This window comes from Mustela putorius, unplaced genomic scaffold, assembly GCF_011764305.1.
Source record: "Mustela putorius furo isolate JIRA1106 unplaced genomic scaffold, ASM1176430v1.1 tig00003987_pilon_pilon_pilon, whole genome shotgun sequence".
NCBI lineage: Eukaryota > Metazoa > Chordata > Mammalia > Carnivora > Mustelidae > Mustela > Mustela putorius.
The window spans coordinates 16,387,043-16,411,040 of NW_025422126.1; the positions used below are offsets into that span (position 1 = coordinate 16,387,043).

The 23,998-nt window shown below is 48.3% G+C and overlaps 1 protein-coding gene across 5 annotated transcripts in view; it reads right to left on the reverse strand.

Annotated features, from left to right (window-relative positions):
* Positions 1 to 23,998, reverse strand: part of ME3 (malic enzyme 3) — a 218,813-nt gene that overhangs the window by 48,682 nt on the left and 146,133 nt on the right. For all 5 annotated transcript variants that reach the window (XR_006604189.1, XM_045071348.1, XM_045071347.1 and 2 more), the window contains one exon: positions 16,672 to 16,775. Coding sequence is in view for 4 of the 5 variants with exons in the window: in XM_045071348.1 (XP_044927283.1) it covers positions 16,672 to 16,775 (104 nt within the window). In the remaining variant the exon portion in view is untranslated. The remainder of the gene's footprint in view (positions 1 to 16,671; positions 16,776 to 23,998) is intronic.

Genomic DNA, 23,998 nt, shown 5'->3' on the forward strand with positions numbered 1-23,998 from the left:
CACGTCTCCAAAGGCAAGGGAAACAAAAGTGAAAATGAACTTTTGGGACTCCATTAAGATAAAAAATCTGCACAGCAAAGGAAAGAGTCAACAAACCAAAGAGGCAACCCATAGAATGGGAGAAGATATTGCAACTGACACTACAGACAAAGAACTGATATCCAAGATCTATAAAGAACTCCTCAAACTCAGCAGCCAAAAAACAAATTATCAAGTCAAAAAATGGGCAGAAGACATGAACAGACACTTCTCCAATGAAGACATACAAATGGCTAGTAGACACATGAAAAAATGTTCATCATCACTAGCTATCAGGGAGATTCAAATCAAAACCACATTGAATACCACCTTACACCAGTTAGAATGGCCAAAATTAACAAGACAGTAAACAACATGTTTTGGAGAGAATGTGGAGAAAGGGGAACCCTCTTACAATGTTGGTGGGAATGCAAGTTGGTGCAGCCACTTTGGAAAACTAGTGTGGATATTCCTTAAGAAATTAAAAATAGAGCTTCCCTATGACCCTGCAACTGCACTACTGGGTATTTACCCTGAAGGTACAGATGTAGTGATAAGAAGGGCTATATGTTCCACAATAGCCAAACTATGGAAAGAACCTAGATGTCCAGCAACAGATGAATGGATAAAGAAGATGTGGTATATATACACAATGGAATACTATGCAGCCATCAAAAGAAATGAAATCTTGCCATTTGCAACAACATGGATGGAACTAGAGGGTATTATGCTTAGCAAAATAAGTCAATCAGAGAAAGACAACTATCATATGATCTCCCTGATATGAGGAAGTGGTGATGCAACAAGGGGGGGAGCTTGGGGGGTAGGAAAAGAATAAATGAAACAAGATGGGATCAGGAGGGAGACAAACTATAAGAGACTCTTAATGTCACAAAACAAAATGAGGGGGGTTGGGGGGGAGGGGAGTAGGGAGAGGTGGTGGGGTTATGGACAGTGGAGAGGGTATGTGCTATGATGAGTGCTGTGAACTGTGTAAACCTGGCAATTCACAGACCTGTACCCCTGGGGCTAATAATACATTATATGTTTATTAAAAAATTAAAAAATAAAAAGTCACTTTGGCTTAAAAAAAAAAAAAGAAAAGAAAAAAAAAGAAGGGCTATATGTATCCCAATGTTCATAGCAGCAATGTCCACAAGAGCCAATCTGTGGAAAGAGCCGAGATGCCCTTCAACAGATGAATGGATAAAGAAGATGTGGTCCATATATACTATGGAGTATTATGCCTCCATCAGAAAGGATGAATACCCAACTTTTGTATTGACATGGATGGGACTGGAGATTGTGCTGAGTGAAATAAGTCAAGCAGAAAGCCAATTATCATATGGTTTCACTTACTTATGGAACATAAGGAATAACATGGAGGACATTAGGAGAAGGAAAGGAAAAGTGAAGGGAGGAGAAATCGGAGGGGAAGACAAACCATGGGAGACTGTGGACTCCGAGAAACAAACTGAGTGTTTTAGAGGGGCGGGGGGTATGTGGAGGGGTGAGCCCAGTGGTGGGTATTAAGGAGGGCACAGATTGCAGGGAGCACTGGGTGTTATACACAAACAATGAATCATGGAACACTACATCAAAAGCTAATGATGCACTGCATGGTGACTAACATAATAAAAAAAAGTTAATTATAATTGCCTTACATGTTCATTAAGATACAACTATTAACAACAGTAATAAAAATTGCTAAACTTTACCAAGTGCTTCTTACTGGCTGGGCTTCATGCTGAGCTATTTATATACATTATTTCAATTAATCTTCACATGACCTTATGCAGTAGGTGCCCTTCCAGAGAGGGAGTCCTGAGCTACCGATGTGAGGCTCTTTGCCCAGGGGTTACTTACTCTCCTGCAGTTGGAAAGTAGTGGAGCTGGAATCTGAATCCAGCTCTGACTCCAGCGCTTATCTTAATAGCAGTGTTACTGCTTCAACTTATCCCTAACTTAATGGCAATATGATTTTGTAAAAGATACAGCTAAACAGGTGACAGAGCTGGCTTTCTTTCTCCATCGGGAAAGACAGGGCCATGTGGTGAGAAGAAAACACCAAACCAGGAGACAGGCAAACTGTGCTCACTCTCTGTCTCTGACATAAACTCTGAGTCTTGGGTGAGTCCTCCTCTCCGTCTGGGTCTCAGTTTCCCTCCCTGAGAGTGAGGAGTTGTAGAGGAGCTACTCAGGGGATAGCTGGAGTAGATACACTATGAGCTTCATGCATATTTTTTTTCCTGCAAATCTGAAGTAGGGAGGTTTGACCACTGTCAGGAAGAGTGACATGTGGCAGGAACCCATCTGAAGAGGGAGTATTTTCAAGTCAGCTTAGAGCGGAGACACAGCAGACCAGCTGAGCTCGTAGGGCGGAGGCAGGCCCTCTCTGGGTAGGACAGCAGCACAGAGGAGCCCCTAAGAAGGGACCTGCTCAGGTGTGCGACTGGGCTTGGGGCAGTTTCCTGATTTTACTGCTAGCAGCATTCGGCTGACCTTCCTTCTTTCCTACCTGAAGCTACCCGTCACCGGGGAGGCCCCTGCTTCTCTGTCTCCTTCTGCACGTCTGAACTCTTCAACCCAAAGCCCTGGCGGGTGCTCAGGGTTACCTGGTGCTTCTGCGCTGGAGAACCGCTGTCCTGGCGGAAGAGGCCCCATTCCAAACCGGCGCAGAGCTGCCCAGACTTTTCCACCCTGCTGGGGACTCAGCTGGGAAATGGCCTTGGAGCTGCCAGGGAAGGCATTTCATGGCCAGGGTTCCCTTAAAGACACAGGGCCGATGGGTGGCTGGTGAGTAATTGTTCCCCTCAGTGCTCAGGCATGAGGAAGCCTGCAAATGGCGACCTGTGTCCGGGACAGCTCGGTATGACACTGTGACAAGACACAGACTGGCACTAACAGAGCTGGGTACCTGCCACCTGCCTAGGATGAGGAGATTCTAACGTAGATGTTCTGCCCAACCCCCAAGCAAGTGGGGTGTTGCGTGAAGGACACTGTGTGAGCAAAACATTCCTGGCGCTGCAGACCTGGTTTCTCTGTTCCATAGGTCAGGACCTGCCATTTTTTCAAACACCTGGATCTAACCTCTTTCAGGCCTGAACAAACACAAGGGACCTGGGAGGAGCAGGTGAACTTGCTCAGCCTGTCTCCAAACCAAATGACCAAAAGCAACATTCCTATTTTCAGGGGAGGCCAGTCTGGTCCCTCAACACAACCCCCCGCCCCCCCACAGATTCTCACAGCAGAGTGCTCAGTGAGAACATCAGTTGTCATCGGTGGAAAGCTATTTCTTTGATTTATCTTTTCCTCCCAGGAACTAGAGCTGACAGAATCATGAAAGCTCTTGGACTTTTTTTTTTTTTTTTTTTTTTTTTTTTTTTGTATTCCATTAAGCCCTAGTTCCTCGAGATATTCCCAGAAAGTTTCTGTGGCTTAATGTATTTGAGAAACTCTGAATATTACATGTAACATATGCAATATATTTTGAAGGCTCTGAAAAGTCCTGCATTAGGAAACCTGTTAAACCTAGCGTTCTTTATACTTCTTTGACTTTACCTTCTGTGTCACCCTCCCCACCTATGGCAGAGCACACTTTGACGGACACAACTCTCCACAGAAAGAATTTTGTACCATAGGGGTATGGGTGAATTCAGAGCAAGGCCATCTCTCCTTGGGCTTACTGCAACTGCCTCTTCTGGCCAGAATCCTACAATAATAATCTTATCTCCTCCAGGTTTATTCCCCTTCCCCCAATCCATCTTTCTAAACACAAATCTGTGCAGCCCACTTATTTTCTGAAAATCCATACAGGGCTCCCACTGCCTTTAGGATTATGTCCAAAAACCTTGGCTGGTACTCACTTTGGCCCCAACCTTAATGCCCAACCCCTGCCCATCCCATGTCTTCCCCTACCCCGGACACATCCTGCTGTCTCCCAAATATCATGGGTCCTTGCATAGCTCCGTGTTTTTATTCAAGGGTCTAGAAGGCCCCCTTTCACCCAGGCCAACTCCTACTCAAACTGAAAGGTCCAGCTTAAATGTCACCTCTTATAGGAAGGCTTCCCTGTGCCATTGCTTTCCCTGCCCTCAGGGTAGTACTGATTCTTTTCTTCCCTGGACTGCCGTGACACTCTGGGTATATCTTTATCATAGCATATATCACCTTGTGTTACAATTCAATTATTTTTTCTAGAGAGAGAGAACACATGTATACAAATGGGGGGTGGGTAGGGAAAGGCACAGGAAGAGGCAGAGAGAGAATCTTAAGTGGGCTCTGTACTTGGCATGATCTCCCACGACCCGAGATCATGATCTGAGCTGAGATCAAGAGTCAGACTCTTAACCAATGGACCCTCTCAGGTGCCCCTCCGTTTCAGTTATTAAAGAAACGTATTCAGCAGAATATCCCCTTTGTCCCAGGATCTATCCTAGGCATGACCTAAAAATCCAGTCCAGCAAACATGTCTAAGTGTCCACTGTGAACAAGGGACCACCTTACTTGCAAGATCACAAAGGCAAATACAAGAACCTCAGTCTGATGGGAACCCAAGAAAATAAAGAAGCTATCGTAACCTACTGTAGCCAGGGTAATAATAAAGGTATGTGCTAGGTATGTGGGAGGTCCTGAAGGGAGCAGGCAGCTCTGTGGGGGGCGGGGTGGCGAGGGGCAGTGAGGGTTTCACAGGTGTGGCCTGAAGGAAGAGCAGGGGTTCACGGGAAGGCTGTGTGGGTGGGGGAGGAAGAAAGGCATCTCAGGCAGGAGGAATAACATGTGCGTGTAGGATAAGAATAGGGGGCCTTCCAGCAGCTGCAGGAAAATACACAGAGCTAAAGCTTGGGTGGAGGGTGGGGAGAAAGGGGGAGCAGCCGGGGGAGACTGCCTGGGTACAGACCTGTGTAAAGAGCCTAGACAGTCTGGAGGGCAGTGGGCCCCACTGAGGGGCTGGAGGCAAGAAAGTGCATGTGTTTTAGGGAGTTCGTTGTCACAGTACAGTGGAAGACGGGGTGGACAGCTGGGAGGACAAACCAGAGGCAAGAAGACAGGTCCACTCCTGCGAGAGACCATGAAGTCTTCCTGGAGCCAGGCAGCGCGGTCAGCGCGGGACAGAAGGCACAGGCTACACGGTGTGAAGGAGAACTGGCAGAGTGTCAGGGAGTGGAAAGAACTTTGGGATCAATGGGTCTGGCTCCATTGCACAATAAATGTGTGACCTTAGGCAAGTTATTTAATCGAAATTTCAGTCTTCACTGATGAGAGATCGAGCTAACGATACATCTTTTGCAGTCCTGTTAGAATCGAGTAAGATAATGTGTATAAAGTGTAGCATGCCATAGGCGCGGTGTGCAGGGAGGGGATGGTTTTTAACGGCAGGGATGCGTTAACAGGCCAGGTGCAGAAGATGAAGGAGAACGGGGAGCCCAGGCTGGGGGACAGGGATGTCCACTGCTCACTGAGGTTGGGGATAGAGAAAGACTAGCAAACTTACTTGGTGAGATAAGCTTGGTACATGTGGATTGAGTCTGAGGCGCTGGGATGTCTAAGTGGACGTGTTCCCAAAGCAGTAGGCGCTCCATGAGGCTCCGTGGACAGGAGCATGAAGTTCAGGGCCTTGTGACCAGTCAGAGTCATGGGACTGGATGAGGGTCTCAGGCAGAGCACGTGCAGTGCGCAGGAAGCAGGGTCAAGGACAGAGTCCTGGGATGCATGTATGTCCAAGGAGCAGAGGGAAAGAGAGTCCAGCAAAAGAAAGCCCACAGGGAAGCCAGTGGGGTAGACGGTGGGCCAGCAGAGCAGCTGTCACAGGAGCCACATGACGGGCTATGGTCAGGAATGTCAGATGCTGCTGGGACGTCAAGTGAAAAGGACATCTGAAAGTATCTATGGAGGCTGGTGTTTAGATGATCACCGCGATCACCTTTTCCAAACTACATTCAGTAGAGTGGTGTGGTGGGGGAAACCATGCTGTAGGGGGTTAAAGGGTAAATGGAAGGGGAAGAAAAGTCAGTGATTATCAGTTTCAAGAAGCTTGGCTATGAAGTAGGGGTGAGTGCCATTGGGGGTTAAGGGACTGAAGGATGGATTCATTTTTGAGACGGGGTGTGCCTATAAGGTAAAGGAGCTAGTGGAGAAGAGAGGTGAGAGAAGCAGGGTTGGGGGAGATCCCAGGGAAATGGGGGAGGTGGGAACCAGTTAGAGCGTGATGAAGACATGGTCCCTCCCTCTGGGACCCCGCCATCGTGGAGGGGTGGATATGAAGCCCTTACACCACAGCTCCACCCCAATGAGCACAAGGGAGTGACTCATTCTGCTAGGGGGTGGGTTGGGAAGGGAACCACAAGCATAGTAGGAAACTATTCTGTAGGCGAGGAAATTGGAAACCATGGAGTGGAGAAAGTGGGAATACTGAGCCTGAAAAAGAGAAAGCCAAGTAGAATGAGGCATCATGATTATCTTCAAAGACATGAAGAACTGCTCTGTTCTGTGGACAAGGAGTAAAGTAGACTTATTTTATGTGGCCTTGGGGGAAAAAGCAGAGCCAACAGGTGGGAATTGGAAGGACCAACATTTCAATGCTCTCTACGGTTCAGAGTTCAAATACAGAACCACTCAGCTAGGTCAGGGGACAGAGGCTACCAGTCGCTGGAAGTGATGCTGTGGTCACTGGAAGTTGGCGACTGGAAAGTGTGGTCCTTTTCACTTGGCACGGAAGTTGTAGAAGGGATTCCAGCCAGGAGGTGAGGGTGGACCTCGAGGCCCTTCCCTTCCTAGGTCCAGCCCTGGGAGATCCCCCTGATGTGCTGGGCTCTGGCAGCCAGACTGGCTGGCTCCTGTGGCTGGCGTTCTGGCCCGATGGGGAAAACTCCCATTGAGTAACAAGACAGTTACAGGAAGCAGCGACTTCTAAGCAAAAGGACCAGAATAATGTGGCCATTCCTCAGTCACTGCTCTGACGGCCACCCCTGGCCAGACAGAAAACACTTCAGGAACAGTTTGGATTTCCTCCTCAACTTCCCAGTTTGTCTGAGCTCCTGGGCATACATGCAAATAGGAATAGAAATCCCAGTGCTAGGAAGAGGATGGCGGCCAGTCTGCTGACCCCTTGGCCTCTCAAAGGTCAGAGGTCAGCACTGGGTTTCTCCTCCAGGACACAGCATCGTCACTCCTCAACCCTCTGCTTGTAAAGCCTGTGCATGTTTCCTAGCCACCAACCTGCTGGCTGGCTTGGGGGTGTCAGCATTTACACCGGCTCTGATCTGCCCAGACGCTGTACATCTGAGTTGTCATAAAGCCACGGAGATCACACGAACCTTCTCTGACCAGCGTGGCCCGTTGTGATCGCTCTCTTCAGGTGGACGACTACCACATCCGTCACATCTCCAACCTCCTTAGCGTCTCAACTGCCCCTCCCCCACAGACCTGGCTAAATTTTACCTTGACTGGCTGGACTGGGGGCAGGACAATAAGGTTGGAAATCCTGGTCCCGTGTGTTGGGCTTTCAGGACAGCAGAGAGCCACACCGCCGCCGGGGGGGGGGAGGGGGGAGAAAAGGAACCATTTGGCTAGGTCAGGGGACAGATTAGATCAAAACAGCATGGGGCAGTGTCCTTGAGAGAAGGGAGTGGTCTTATTTGCCCCTGTGGGACACAAAAGCTGAAGAAGGAGCTCTCAGTGACTTCCTTTTCTGGCCTCCAGCTCTGGGCAAACAAGCATGCCCAGTGCCCTCTACCTGCCCAGCCCAGTCGGTGCTGGGAAAGAATGGAAGCATGAATGACCGAAGGCAGAGGACAGTCCCTCCGCCGAGCGCCCCGCCGCGCACATCCGTAAGACAACAGCTCCCCTTGGAACCACACGCTGTTCCTCCAGAGGCCACAGCAGCAGAGTAGCCTTGGATCACCTCCGTTCAGGCTGCTGCCTTTACCGGCGCTGCTCAGGTTAACGCAGGTGGGACTTCCCAGCCAGGCAGGGAGAGCCGGGGGGCGGGGTGGGGTGTTGTAAACTGCCTCAGGTTTCGGACTCACATGGGTTTGGGGAAAGTCCAAACTCTTGTAATTTCTAGCTGGGTGATTTTGGACAAGTTACTTAACCTTTTGAGCCGGAGTTTCTTTATCTCTAAGGGCACTGTAATAATTAAAGCCCCCAGCACAGAGTGGGTGCTCTGTAAAAGTGAGTGGCCAGCTCCTTTTCTGGGAAGGAGGCCATGACTTTTAAATCTCACCCAATGTCCCAAGCCCTTGGACCACTGCATTCCCCCGGCCACCCTGATCAATGCTGCCGGCAGGGCCCTTGGCCAGGCGCATGCTAGAGCTACACAAACTCAAGGGAGAGATTTCTTCTTTTTCTCTAGTCGATTATAAACTCCTTGAGACAAAGTCTATTTCTGACTTCTCACTGTGTTGAATAAATATCTGTCCTCTGAATGAACGTAAATATAGTTAAACACATGAATGAAGAAATAAACAAAAGCTAATTAGAACAACTTTCTGATAATTTTTTGTGTCCAGAATACAATGTCAGGAAGCAGGACTTCTCCAAGACAGGTCTACTCTGTATTGGCCACCCTCCGGGGCACAGAGAAAACACATGATAAATACAGGCTGAAAGAAAGCTTGGAAGCAATTTCAGGAATTATGCGATCCAGAGCAAGCAACTGGGTAGGTTCCCCTTGACTTCCCACTGCCTTTATCATTATCTGACTATGGGGAAATAATTTTCTTCCTGGGTCTCAGTTCCCCCACCTGTAAAGAGACAGAGTTGGGTCAAGTGAACCGGCTGTTTCTTGCTCTGGTAGTCTAAGATTGTGAGATGACAGTCCTAGGGAGGCCTGGGTGGGAAAATTAGGTAAGACATAGCTTGAACAGCAGGAGGTGTTCCTAAAATTCAGTATATACATGAAAATACTGAGTAGTGATGGTCTCTGCTAAGAGGGCTCAGAATGGGAACACTTCCTTGAAACCTTCTCATCAAGGCTGGGAGTGAACCTCATGCTCTTTACAAGCTCTTAAAATTAAAATCTTGAAACTTTCTTTGTAGTCTGGATGCCACAAGCTTAGGGGTTTTTCTTTGTTTACCATTTAAAAACCACCAGGAGAAGCCTAGAGCCAGAAATCCTCAGCTCTTCCTGTTGGGGATGACTGCATAGAGGTTGGCTTGCAGTTTCTGAAAGGACTTGGAGGGGCCGCCCAGCTCTGGTGAGTGATGGGGTAACAGGACCACCTGCTGTTTGGTGATTAAAGAGGGAAGAACCAAGAAGGGCCAGCTCATCAACGCAGGTGCTGGAGAATTTTCCCATCACAAAAAAGAAATGATAATTACATGATGTGACAGAGGTGTTCGCTAACCCTGCAGTGATCATCATATTGCGATATATTTATCAATTCCGGTCACACACCATAAATTTACACAGGATTCTATGTCAATTATATCTCAATAAAAATAAAAAGCAAACAACAAAGATGGTGTTTCCCTACTGCCGACAGCTGCGGAGTTTTGAAAATGGGAGTTGACAGCTGATTCCTCCAGAGCTCCCCTTGTGGTGAAGATGGGCGGGGCACTAACCCTGCCCTCGAACAAGCTGGGAAGAGTATGCTAAGTAGGATAGTTTCCAAAAGACCTTCCCTCCATTTATCTTCCTTGCTTATTGTATCAAGAAGCTGTCTGGAGTATGTTGGACTGTCTTTCACGTAAAAGAACAGAAACAGAAAGTAACCAAAGGAGAGGGTGGGTTCTGGAGTTTGACTACCTCCTTTCATAGCTTGGTCAATCATTAACCAGAGGTGTGACCTTGGTCAAGCTCCCCAACCTTTCCATGCCTCAGTTTCCTCATCTGTAAATTGTGCATTCATTCAACAAGTGTTTATTGAAAATCCATAGCACACTCAGCATTGTTATGGGTGCTTGAGATGTAACAGTGAACGGAACAGTCAAAGATCCCTCCCTGCAACTTCTATTTTAGTGGCACAGGATAAAAATTATCTACTTAATAGGATTAGCATATTAAATGACATAATGCATGCGAACTGCTTTGTTGTCTACAGGAGCCTAGGTTAGCCCAGCACTGAATTCACCAGAGGGAGATGGGGTGGGATTGTTTTGTTTTGTTTGTTTTTTTAAGACAAAGAACTATTTCTGGGAAGGAATTGATGCTTAACTCATTATAAAAAAATTCATTATTTTTTCTAGTCACAAAAGAGATGCTAGTGCACAATCAAATGATATAGAAATGAATGACTTGGGAAGCAAAAATTCTAGGCAACTTCATCCTTTAACTATAGGCACTGTTACCAGCTCGGTGTAGATGCATCCAGATACTTTCTTCTTTATAGACCTTATTTTGATGAAATCTTTTGTTTTTCAGAGTTTTCCAGTTATCCAACTTTATCAAAAAACAACCTACTAACCTAATAAAATACTTGTGGCAGAATAAGAAGAAACCGTGTGTGTTTGCGTGTGTGTGTGTGTGTGTGTGTATGAACGAACAAGACACAGAGAAAGAGAGACAAAGAGAAAGTGAGAGGAATGGACTACGCCATGGGATGGTTTGGAATTCCTATATCCCCTCTGGCTTGGAATGAGGAGGCTTGGACCTGGGGCCTCCAGTCTTATCCACTCTTTCTTTCCCTTGAGAAATGCTGTGTCATCAGTAGCAGCTTAGAAAAATCTTTCCTGAGTGGTGCCTGGGTGGCTCACTGGGTTAAGTGTCTGACTCTTGATTTCGGCTCAGGTCATGATCTCAGGGTCGTGGGGTTGAGTCCATGTCAGGCTCCCTGCTTGGTGCAGAGTCTGCTTGAGGATGCTTTCTCTCTGGCCCCCCACCACACTCTCTCTCAAATAAATAAATAAATCTTCAAAGAAAGAAAGAAAGAGAATGAATCTTTCCTGATAAAACACCTTCATGTCCCATTTCATTTCTGGATAATCAGGCAGAAGAATGGAATGAAACGCCCCCAGGCAGTACTTTTCTTTCTTTCTTTTTTAAAAAAGATTTTATTTATTTATTTGACAGACAGAGATCACAAGTCGGCAGAGAGGCAGGTGGGGTGGCAGGAAGCAGACTTCCTGCTGAGCAGAAAGCCCAGATGTGGGGCGCGATCCCAGTACCCTGGGATCGTTACCTGAGCCGAAGGCAGAGGCTTAGCTCACTGAGCCACCCAGGTGCCCCCTCCAGGAACTACTTTTGAGGACATGGATTTTCTGATGGTGTCCTACCCTAATGCTCTGCTGGATTTCTACGAGTCTGTTTTCCATTTCCATTTTCAGAAGGCTTTTTTGTTGTTGTTCTTTTCCAAATTTGCTTGCTGGGTTTTTTTTTTCCCCCACAATGTTGTGCACTTTCTTTATGACTTCGTTCTTGTGAAAAGTATCTCTTTAATATATTAAGCAGAGCTATTCTCTACTCTTTCTGAGAATCCTTTTCCTAGGTTTCTAATTCTTCTACTAGTTGTGTATCTGATTTTCCCACAGTGCAGACTGTTTTCATGTGGATTATAGTGAATCATGAATTCATTTTCACTGGGGAGTTGTTTTCCCCTCGAGGAATTCCACACAGCACGGCCTGTGGGAGTGTCCTTACAGAGAAGTGTGACTCTGCCTTCTGCCAGGAAGGTTCCCCAACCGAATCACTGGCAGGAGACAATAATTTACACTCATTTCTGAACCATATGTATCATATAAATGCAGACCCTAAATCTACCCGTGGTGAAGGCTTCGTGTTTTGGTTTCTTCCAAGAGACATTCTTTCTCCTCACAAGCTCTTTGTCGTTTGCTGGGCTTGCCCAGTAGAGCCTGTCTCTTCTCTGAGGGCGGAGTAGCCCCGGAAGGTTCCTAGTTTCCTGTAGGACTCTCAGTGCCAACATCCTGCCTTGTGCGACCCTGCTGCCTCGGTGTGGACCCATCTCCAAGCCTGAATGATTGGAAGGAAACAGCCGTGAAAATGGAAGGACAAGGTCGCCTGGGTGGCTCAGTAGTTAAGCATCTGCCTTCGGCTCAGATCATGATCCCAGGGTCCTGGGACGGAGCCCCTCATCGGGCTCCCTGCTGAGCAGGAAGCCTGCTTTCCCTCTCCCACTCCCCCTGCTTCTGTGGCCTCTCTGTGTCTCTCTCTGTCAAATAAATAAATAAAATCTTTAAAAAAAGAAAAGAAAATGGAAGGACATTCAAGACTGGGGAGATAAGCGTGTAGGCTCTGCGTGCGGCTCTCACAAAATGACATGTGGGGCACATGACAGGGCTGAGGGAGCAAGGGAGCCAGTGGTAGCAGGTGAAGCCAGCTAAGGCTTCCTTCTGGCTCTAAGAGCAAAGCGCAGGGGAGCTGGATGGGTAGCCTCTTAACAAATCAGTATCAGTGGGTGGATCTTGGAGCAATCTAGTACATTTTTTTTTTATCTTTGGGCGAGTCTCCCTTTCTCATTTTTGTGTTAAGAAATGTTGGGGCACCTGGGTGGCTTAAAGCCTCTGCCTTCAGCTCAGGTCATGATCTCAGGGTCCTGAGATCGAGTCCTGCATCGGGCTCTCTGCTCAGTGAGAAGCCTGCTTCCTCCTCTCTCTCTGCCTGCCTCTCTGCCTACTTGTGATCTCTGTCTGTCAAATGAATAAATAAAATCCTTAAAAAAAAAAAAAGAAAATAGAGATAGGGAAAGTTTTTTTTTTTTTTTAAAGAAATGTTGTCACACGAAAAGATGTTGGGTTTGCAAGGGGACAGTGATGCCCCATAGATTATGCCTCCTGGGATTTTGTCTTGTGTTCTCCCCCCTCTTGGAATCTGGCAGGATCTGTGATCTTATAGGATCTTTCATATTAGAATGTGGTGGACATTTTATTGTGCCAGTCTTACTCTGGTGTGAACTTCAAATGTAGGGTGGTGTGTGCACACGTGTGTGTGTGTGTGTGTGTGTGTGTGAGAGAGAGAGAGAGAGAGACAGAGACAGAGACAGAGAAGGACAGAGAGAGATTGAGAGAGACTGAGAGAAAGAGAGAGAGAGAACCAGACATATAAAGATGCAGAGACTGAAAAAGAACATTTTCCTGGTGCTAAAAAGAAAATGATTTTTTTTTTAAAGTCAGGTTTGTTATTATTTTTTAAACTATCATTTACCTTCTCCTATATCACTCCTCCCAGCACCTTAAGAACCTCTATTTTAGGGTTGGGAGCAAGAGGGAAAGGGGGTGGCTTCCCTCCCGAGCCCATGGAAAGGCAGGAGCTGCTGCTGACCTGACCCTCTGGCCAGGCAGCAGACGGGGCTAAGGCCACAGGTACAAATGGAAAACAGACCTTTCCCATCAGTTCTACTGTAAGTAACCCAAAGGAAAAAACACATGGTAGTGGAAAGGGCCAGGGAAAGTGTGTGACTCAGGCACCAGGTTCCAGGTCTGCAGGGCAGAAAGAGAGAAAGAGAGAGCGCAGGGAGGCGGGAATGACTGTGTACACCCTGGGAGCCTGGGGAACCGAAGGCTTGGTCTCAGCTCTGAGCCCGCAGTGATTCCTTCTGTCTGGGTGTGCCCTCCCCAGCAGTCAGACTCCAGGATAGTAGTGGAGCCACAGTGACTCTTTCTCTGGGCCCAAACCCTTAAGTTCTGCCCCTGTTAGTGGACAGGGGCAAGGGGGTGGAGCTTCTCAGTAGCAGGATGTTTGGAAAAAGACAAGAAAGTTGAAGGCAGGAGTCAACATCTCCAGAAGGGCTTTCTTAAAATACATTGTGTTTGGTTTCAAGGCTGCTGACTCATACCCCACCCCCCTCGCTTCCAGGCAGTCCATCCTGGGGCTACAATATTCCCCAGAGCGCCTGGGGAGACCAGCTCATTTCCCACCTACAGTATCCACAGAAACATCTGCTTTAGCTTATTAGACAGTCAAAACAAGCAGCTGTCAACCCATCATCATTTCCACTTGAGGACAACATTCCTCTCGGCTGATGTGCGCCCCTCCCCAGACCTCCCCACTGCCTGCATGCCTGTGAGACTGGCAGCCGATTCTGATGATAAATGGGAGCCCTTCTCACAAACTCATTTACCTAACCTCCTCACACGAAGAGCGAGACTTCTCTCTGGGGAATCGTGGAATGACTTCTGACTCACTGGAGCCGCAGCGCGCCCGGGACACATGAAGCAGAAACCGGGCCCTCCAAGCCCATTGCATCTCCCTTCTCTTCCTCTGTAGGGAACTCAGCAGGGTGGAAAGCAGTCTGCCCATGTGGCCAGCACCCACGATCCCCTCTGCAGTCCCCGTTCCTTAAACTCCCGGGGCCCCAGTGTCCTCCTCCATGAAACAGGACAGTAATACCTACCCTTGCCAGCCCCACAGGGATCTTGTGTGGTCCGAATAGAATCCCGGGGAAGAAAGGCATCTTAAATAGAGTCTCTGAGGCTTATCTTCCCTCCTGTAACAGTACTACCCACAACCTATACTTGAACACTTTCTGTGACAGGGAACTCATTCCCATTGAGAGTCAGGTGTGCTGTGAGATAGCTCTGATTTGTTTTCAGCTGAAAACTGCCTCCTTTGCCATTCTACCAACTGGTTCTTCTCCATGTGAGTACATGGAAATGAGAGGAGCCCCTTTCTGGAAGAACAACAGCTTTAAGATATCTGGCTATGGACAGAGCAGTTCCTACGTCCTCTCCCCACCAGGCTAAGCTTTTCTCTCCCCTTGCTGTCATGGTGACTGCTCTCCAATGGCACGCAAGGTCTTTACGACCCTCACTGTAGCCGGTCGGGAACTGAATGTGATGTTGAGGATGGTCTGCAAGGGGGAGCATGAACTGTGACATTCACCTCTCTTGTTCTAGGTGCTATGCCTCTATTAATGCAGCTGACCCTCAGGTTGCTGCTTTGGTGGTTACTTCTCAGTAGCGGCGCCTCCCCTATGATCTCAGCCGTGAACACCCCACTTCCTGATGGCCATCTCCTCTCTGTCCAGCTTATTTTACCTTTTACCCAACCCAATCATTCCTAAGCCTCATTAGGACTTACCATCCCTTGATCGTGCATGCCATGGTCCCCTCTCCCGCCCACAATGTCCTCACGTCCCTTCTTACTCAGCATACACCCCAGGACACATCATCATCATCAGCCCCTTGAATATACTCACAATTCTTTTCTCTTTTTCTCTCTGGTCTATCAAAATCCAACCCTGATTAAATCCTACTCTCTGCCTCTTCCTGTCCTGCATCCAGACACTTGAAACTGGCTAGAGAAAAACACAGAAATCAGTTAAATTTATGACCAGCGATCTGCGGGGGGACCCAGGGGCCATCCAGCAATCATCCCCTAGCACCCTAGTTTGGATACTGTGGGTCATGCCTTCTCCAGGCTTAAACCTCCCCCACCTCCGCCCCTATCCTCCCTCTCAGTGGATGACCTTGCCCTCAATCAGTGGGCATCCCACACATCCGCACCCCATCTCCCCACCGGCCTGTACCTGTGCCCAGCGCTCTGCTCCCTGTCTACTCAACCCAACATGTCTATGCTCCTGTCTCCTGTCTAAGGCTAAGCCCTCCAGGTGTGCACCAGATCCTCATCCTCTCACTTACGCAGGACCTTTGGCCCCCCTACCCCACACTCCCTTCCTAATGACTTCTTTTCTATAAGATCCTTCCCATCCCATGTAACAGTACTATTTTCTTTCATCTTAGGAAACAATAACAAAAAACCATGACAACGATAAAATGCTTGCTTCTTATCCCCAGATAAGGAGACTTACAAACTTAGTCACCTGCTCCATGACGTCACAGACCTAGGTGTGGTGGGGTCAAGAGTCAAATCCAATTTTCCTGTCCCCAAAGCTGCAGATGCCAGAGCGGCGCCCTTCCCAGCCTAGGCTTCCGTTTGTGCGGCGGAGCGCAGGCAAGGGAGGCCTTTGCCAATGACGACCGGGCCAGCCCTGCCATGACCTGGGCACTCTTGGGACAGTGAGAAAGGTTGGAGGTTTTCAAGCGACTAGGGGACCTGTTGGGTCTGCAGGGGCCTGCTGAGTTGCCGAAACTCTATCCTCACTGACTTGCCCATCAGACTAAATGTGGGTCGGGGGAGGCACTGTTTCCAGAACTCCATCCCCGTGCCACCCCAGCCACAGCAGGGTGTGTGTGTGGCCATGATGGCAGACAGACGGGGCGGGTGAGGGGGCAGAAGCTGCCAATTATCACATACCCCAGTGCGCAGATGACACCTCATAAATCTTGCAGGCCGACAGCCCATGTGGCCTCCCTGATGGCTAATTAACACCATCCGGTCCTCACGTACGGGTAGAAAAAGATGGCTCATGCAGCAAGCTGCCTTCCAAAGCCAGTTTGTCAGAAGGGTACATTTCTTTTCTCCACCACTCACCACATCGCTGTTCATGCCAAGAGACCAGAACAGCTTAGCCAAGGGGGTTTTCTTCCTGGGACATCCGACATGTAACCACGGCCCAGTCACGAGCCTTCAATCATTGGCCCTTTTCTTTCTCTTACTGGCTCACAAAGATTCTCCACAGAACAAATCCACTGGCTTTGTGTCTGCCAGAGACGTGGGGTCAAGTTGCGATTTTCAGATCACCCAGAGAAGCATGCATCTCCTACCTCTTGTTTGTGTATCTGCTGAAACCAGTGTTGACTTGAGTCATACTATCTCTGCAGAGTCCTCTTTCAAAAGGAACAGGGTGACCCACTTACTTGTCCGTCACAGCTTGCATGAACTCGTCCAGCAGATCATCGTACTCCTTCCCACGCACGCGCTGGTGTTTCAGCCCGATGTACAGAGGGTCTTTGAGCAGCTCCTGGAACAGAGAGCATCCATTTGCCCAACAGTCCTGCTTTAGTGGGAAGGACCAGGGAGCGGAAGGGAGGAGGCAGTTGGAAGTGAGCTGTCCATCGCCTTGTCAGTGTCATCTCTGGAAGGGTCTGGAGGCTGAACCATCGGCTGAGGTTCCTAGGTGGTTCCAACTTCAGGAACCAAGGATGACTTGATACAGAAAATCCTCTCAGACTAAGTCTACTAAATCCTGGCTGCAGGTGTTATGGGTTTATTTTAAGGTTTTTCAACAGTGGTGCTCTTAACATTTGGGCTTAGAATTCTTAAATGGGAGGGCTGAGCTGCACACTGCAGAATATTTAGCAGCATCTCTGATCTCCACTAGAAGTCAGTAGCATCCCCAGTGGTGACACATACACACACACACACACACACACACACAAAGTCTCTAACCATTGCCAAATGTCTATTTAGGGTTAAAGTGTCCCTGGTTGAGAACCACTCCAGGCAGCATCTAGATTGAGGTATTGGGTCTTGTCCAAAGCCACTGATCTGGACTTGAATTAGAAAACACTTTATTTGTTCAAAGAAAGCTTACTGAATACCTTCCATGGGCCTGGCACTGCACTAGTCCCCGAGGGCACAAGGGTAGATTGTACCCCAGAGATTCCAGGTCAAGAAAGAGGCCCATCTGAACACTGGCCTGTGGAGGTAACCCCTACTCTACCTCCTGCAGCTCTTTCTGTCACAGCGCTCACACACTATTCTCTGTCTGCCCCTGGCCTCCTCCCCACCTCTCTCTATCTCCTAACACATACACCCTGCACAGAATCAGTGGATGCAGTCTCACATACATGTATGGATCGTCCATTGCTGCTGATGACCATTCTCTCACATCATACACAAAGATAAACTCAAAATGGATGAAAGACCTTAATATGAGACAGGAATTCATCAAAATCTTACAGAACACAGGCAGTAACCTCTTCAACATTGGCCACAACAAGTTCTTTCAAAGAACTTGTTCTTGAAAGAACAAGTTTTTGCCTTGTCTCCAAAGGCAAAGGAAAGAAAAGTGAAAATGAACTTGTGGGACTTCATCAAGATAAAAGGTTTCTGCGCAGCAAAGCAAACAGTCAACAAAACTAAGAGGCAACCCACAGAATGGGAGAAGATATTTGCAAATGACAATACAGACAAAGGGCTGATGCCCAAGATCTATAAAGAACTCCTCAAACTCAACACACACAAAACATAATCATGTGAAAAAATCTGCAGAAGACACGAACAGACACTTCTCTAAAGAAGATATACAAATGGTAACAGACACATGAAAAAATATTCATCATCACTAGCCATCAGGGAGATTCAAATCAAAACCACACTGAGATACACCTTACACCAGTTAGAATGGCTAAAATTAACAAGTCAGTAAACAACATGTGTTGGAGAGAATGTGGAGAAAGGGGAACCCTCTTACTGTTGGTGGGAATGCAAGTTGGTGTGGCCGCTTGGAAAAACAGTGTGGAGGTCCCTCAAAAGATTAAAAGTAGAGCTACCCTTTGACCTGGCAATTGTACTCCTGGGTATTTACTCCAAAGATACAGATGTAGTGAAAAGAAGGGTCACATGCACCCCAATGTTCACAGCAGCAATGTCCACAATAGCCAAACTGTGGAAAGAGCTAAGATACCCTCTAATAGACAAATAGATAAAGAAGATGTGGTCCATATATGCAATGAAATATTATGCCTCCATCAGGAAGGATGAATACCCAACTTTTGCATCAACATGAATGGGACTGGAGGAGATTATGCTGAGTGAAATAAGTCAAGCAGAGAAAGTCAATTATCATAGGGTTTCACTTACTTGTGGAACATAAGGAATAACATGGAGGACATTAGGAGAAGGAAGGGAAAAATGAAGGGGAGGTTGGAGGGGAAAATGAACCATGAGAGACTGTGGACTCTGAGAAACAAACTGAGGCTTCTGGAGGGGAGGTGGTGGGGGATGTGTCAGTCTAGTGATAGGTATTAAGGAGAGCACGGAGGATTACATGGAGCACTGGGCGTTACACGCAAACAATGAACCCTGGAACACTACATCAAAAACTAATCATGTATTGTATGGTGACTAACATAACATAAAATAAAAAATAAAAAAAAAAAAAAAAAAGAAGGTGGGCCCTGCCCTTCATTTCTCACTCTCTTCACCCCGGACTCTCCCTCCTTGAGACAGGTTAGGGCTCCGCCCTGGCAGGAGTGTATGTTTGCGAGCTGAAGGATGACAGGAGGCACATCGGTGCTCACCCTCACATGCCCCCTTCGAGGTGACCCTCTGAAAACCACTTAGAGACAGCAAACATCCAGCCGAGGGTGAACCATAAATGTGATGCCTTGATGGAAAGCCAGGCAGTCATTAAAATCGGTGGTTTTTAAGACAAGGCAGCTACCTGGACTCATGTGCATGAGATTATCAAAAGTAAGAAAGGCAGGATGCAAAACTACGCAGATGTGCTTCTACTCTGAAACACACACATGTGGCCCAGAGGGCACACACAGAAACCATAAAGCCGGTATCGCTCCTGACACCTGCGGGGAAGATTCACAGTTTTAGTTCTTACAGAGACTTCCAGGGGCCAGAGTGAGATGTAACCTGTAATGTTGCCCAGCGACGGATCGGGATCACTGCTACATCTGGCAGCAAAAGGGGCAATTTCTCGGTGCTGCATGTGTGGTTTGTGGGGCAAATGAAAATCTCCAGGAATATTGAAGACTTTTAGGATTTTCCAAAAACTTCTCAGTATATCCGTGTTGAAAATTAAAGGTCAACCATAATAGGGTACCACTGAGAGAGAGGGGTGGCTCTGACAGCTTTAAAGCACTCCTTACATTGACACGTTTTATGCCTGAAATATTTCCTACCAGCACACACACACATACACACGTGGGAAAGAAAGTTTCTATATGGGGAGAATACTAAAAACAAGCTCCTTCTGTTTGTATAGAACTTTCAAGTAATTCACTCCTGAAGCAAAAGTAATTTGATCCTTCCACCTTCCCTATGCTCATCCCCACTTTACAGACGAGGAGGGTGGAGTTGGCCAGAAAGCGGCTGAGCTGAAATGGAGCCTTGCTTTGACTGGATCTCAGGACAGGGCCCCTTTCCCCCAATATTCCATGCTGTGGGGGCCAGGAGACATGGTGGTTGTTCCGCACCCCCTGCCGGGTCCCCTGGAGGACCTCAGTTGTGGCAGGGAAGATGCAGGCTGTGATCCTGTAGAGGAGGCAGGGAAACAGGGACAGCTAGAATGGAAGCCGGAGTCGCTGTTGCCCGCCCGCTGGGCCCACAGCACACGGAGAACACTCCTGGCTACGTCGGCACGACATGAAACCAGAAGTCCCCGTCTTGCCCTCTGTCCCACTGAGTGACGCAGCCATCAGAACGGTCACCAGCAAGGTGTGGGACCGTTAACCAGCCTGGACTCTCTCCTTGAGAGAGGCCCTCCTCAATCCTTGACTTCCTCCCATGAATGCTTAGAAGTGTTTAGCAGGAAGTACTGCTGGATAAAGTATAGAATGCCTGGTTAAATTTAAATTTCAGATCAGCAAGAATTTTTTTTTTAGCCTCACTATGTCTCCACAGTTTTGCATGGAGCGTACATGGGACATCTGCAAAAATACAATTAGCTATTTATCTGAAATTTAAATTGAACTGGCATCCTCTAGTCTTTTTTGCTAAATCTGGTGGCCCTTGCGGGAGAGGCAGAAGGAATCTTGGAAGTGGGCAGGAGGTGTCTGCAGAGGAAAGTGGCATCCAGTTGGGCAGCCCTGCTCAGGGTGCCCCCTCTGTGCTCCCTCAGGCCGGTCTGGCTTTAGAATCAGAAGGGGGTCTGGGCTTTGGAGATGGACAGACCTTGGTCCAAATTTAGGCTCTGTCCCTTTGGTCTGTGATTTTAAGTTTTCCTTGGAGACAAATTGTCATGGAAAACAAAAATGGTTTCCTCCTCTTCACTTGCCCTACACTTGCTGAGCACTGGCTTTAAGTGGGAAGAGAGATGAAGCTTCTGGCTGGGAAAAATACTTCTCTCCTGTAGCAACAGGCCCACAGAGAGGTTCCTCAGGGAGCGTGGGGGACTGGGGAGGTCCTGGGATTGGGTTCACGCTGTGAACACAGGACAAGTTCTCCCGCTGAGTGCAGGTCTACCTACCACTCCTGTCTCAGGGGCTCCGTTAAGCCCAGGAGTCAGCTATGAAGATCCTTGGAGGGGTGCCTTTGAAGGTGATGTGCACATAGAGCGAGCACGTCTGACAGCACTTCAGGCCAAGTGTGGGCTGTTCATTAGCTGCGGTAATGATACTCTCTCGTGAGGTGGACATGACCCTTCAACCCCAGCTCTGCTGGTGGACCCACGTTTCTCCAGGACTCCAGCAGCACCCTGAGGGCCCTGGTGACTGGGCTCTGTGGACAGTCTGTCCTCATGTCTCTCCAAAAAGACATCCACTCATTAGAATTCATTGAGGCTCAGGCGCCTGGGTGGCTCAGTGGGTTAAAGCCTCTGCCTTAGGCTCAGGTCATGATCTCAGGGTTCTGGGCTCGAGCCCTGCATCGGCTCGCTGCTCAGCAGGGGGCCTGCTTCCCACCCCCCCCTCTGCCTGCCTCTCTGCTACTTGTGATCTCCATCTGTCAAATAAATAAATAAAATCTTAAAAAAAAAAAAAAAAAGAATCCATCAAGGCTCAAGACTTCTGCCAGGAGAAGCCTGCTAAGGTTCAGAGGCCACCTTAAAGCCAAGCCCGGCGTCGCCCTGCAGGACCAATCATGCAGAGTGTCCTGAGCACTGGGCTTGGAGTCAGTCCTGGGGGAAGCTATTTCTGCTCTGTGCCCCTTCTCCAGGGTGAAATGAGGGGTTTATGAGAAGTACATCTGACCCTTGAACAACAGCTTTGAGTGGCTCTTGTCCACTTATCTGTGGATTTTTCCCGATCAATATAGTACGGTGCTGTAAATGTTTTTTTCTCCTGTGATTTTCTTAATAACATTTGCTTTTCTCCAGCTCACTTCACAGTAATGGTACAGTATATACTGACCGTACAACACACATCATACATACGACACACACGATATGAGCTAACTGGCTACTTATGGCATCAGTAAGTCTTCCCGTCGACAGTAGGCTATTAGTAGTTAAGCTCTGGGGACTGGAAAGTCATACATGGAGTTTCAACTGCTTGTGGGTCAGCACTCCTCATTCCTGTGTTGGTGAAGCTCAACCGTAGCTCAACTAGGTCCCTCCAAATGTGGGAGCCTGTGACACTATCTGGCTGCATGGGGATGAAAGACAAGACATGAATCAATCCACACACAGCCACCGAGGCTGCCAGCTGGCGGGCTTATCTGGTGGTGGGGGACGCCCTGACTTTGTCCCTTTAGAACTCAATCATGGGATAGCCCCTCTTCATGGGCTCGCTGCCGCACGTATTTATTTTTCCAAACTTCCTTGGGGTCGGCATGTAAGAGTGACTCAGAATTTCAGGGCGGTGGAGAGCAGATGTTTTCCTTCAACAGGAAACGTCAAGGGCTGTTGTCCTGGACTCTGATTAGAGCTCCTGTAGTCTCAGGAGTTTTCACAGAGACACACACACACAGACAGTCTAGTTATCCTGACACCATAGCTCCTCAAACAGCACCCTCCCTGTACGGACGCGTGGATGAGAGGTTAAGCGTCTCTCTCCTATCGCTCTGGCTTACTCTGAGGGAGAGACACCCCTAGACTTCCAGGAAGGAGGGAATCTTGCAAATGGACTCAGTTAAAAAAAAAAAAAACACAACACAAAACTATAGTGTGGGAGATCACATGGTAACTGCATTTGGGAAGAACGCAATGACCATCTTCCCAACATTGGCCACTTTGTAACTCTGGATTTTTGTGTCTTGAATTTTGTGAAGAGGGTCCGGTGGGAGTTTGCCTTTCTTTGGGGCAGGAGGACTGTGCTCATGGCATCGGTAACCCCTGGGCCTGTGCGTGCATGGGCTCCCTGCCTGCACGAAGCACCTCCTTTCTTGGTCTTCAACACCAAATCTGTAACACAAAACACCCGATCCCTTGAAGTTGTGAGCCATGGTGGACAAGGGAACTCCAGAGCCAGAGGCAGCGGGTTCCAACCCCGGCTCTGGGGGGCCTGAGGTGCATAGTTCACGTGTGTGGGTCTCGGATTCCTCATCTCACACAGCTGCGGGAGGGTGAAATGAGATTCAAATCCACAACGGCCTCGAGCTAGGCCTGGCACACTGCAGTGCTGGGAGCTGCTTCCTCTCCCCCGCACCGTGGCGCGTGTACCCGAGCTCAGCTGGGGACTACTCTGGTCCTTCCAGACAGGAGGGGGCAGCCCCAGGAGAAAGTGCTCTCCCTTCCACACCCAGGAGGGAGAAGTGATTCAGAGGCCTAAAGCCCCAGGGGGAGAAGCAGACATGGGGAGGAGAAGGAACACGTTAGCCATTAAAAATGATCAATCAGGTGCTGGCACTGAAACACTGACGACTAGAATATCCTACCCATGCCCTGGCTCTCGCGTATCTCCCTCATGCCAGGCAGAGTGCCTGACACCTACTAAACATTCAGTGAACTTTTGCTAAATAAATAAAAAATGTTCATAAAATAACATGAATCAAAAAAAAAAAACGAGAACAAAAATACAGGCACATTACTCCATCTACGCTGATGCATAGATGAATATTGGAAAGGAACACGGACGGAGCATGGTGGGAGAGATGCCATTTCCCTTTCCTTTTAAGATTCTGAATAATGTTACTTTAGTAACAAAAATTCTAAAAATCACGAAATGACCTTTCCTTCTGAAGCCACAGGCAGCCAGGCAGGCAGGTGTGGTGTGGGCGGAGGAGAGCAGAGACAAGGATCGCTACCCTGCCACTCCTGGCAGATCTTTTTGGGCAAATACATTTCTCGGAGTTGTCAAGCTTACACAGGGTGTGGCCTGTGAAAAGTGTCTGGCCCTGACTTACTCTGTGCTTCCTGCCTGTCTTCACGTGGCTTTATTACAAGTTGGGGCTAGCTCTCAGGTCAGCACATCATTGCAGTGTTAGACCTTCAACGACACGGGGTCTTAGGCATCTGCTAGAGGCGACCCACGCGCTTCCAGGGGACAGAGTGGCCTTAGCCTCAGACTCAGTCTTGCTTGGAGCCAGCTTTTAGGAGTGAGGGAGTCGAGGTCTCTATTAAATCCAGGT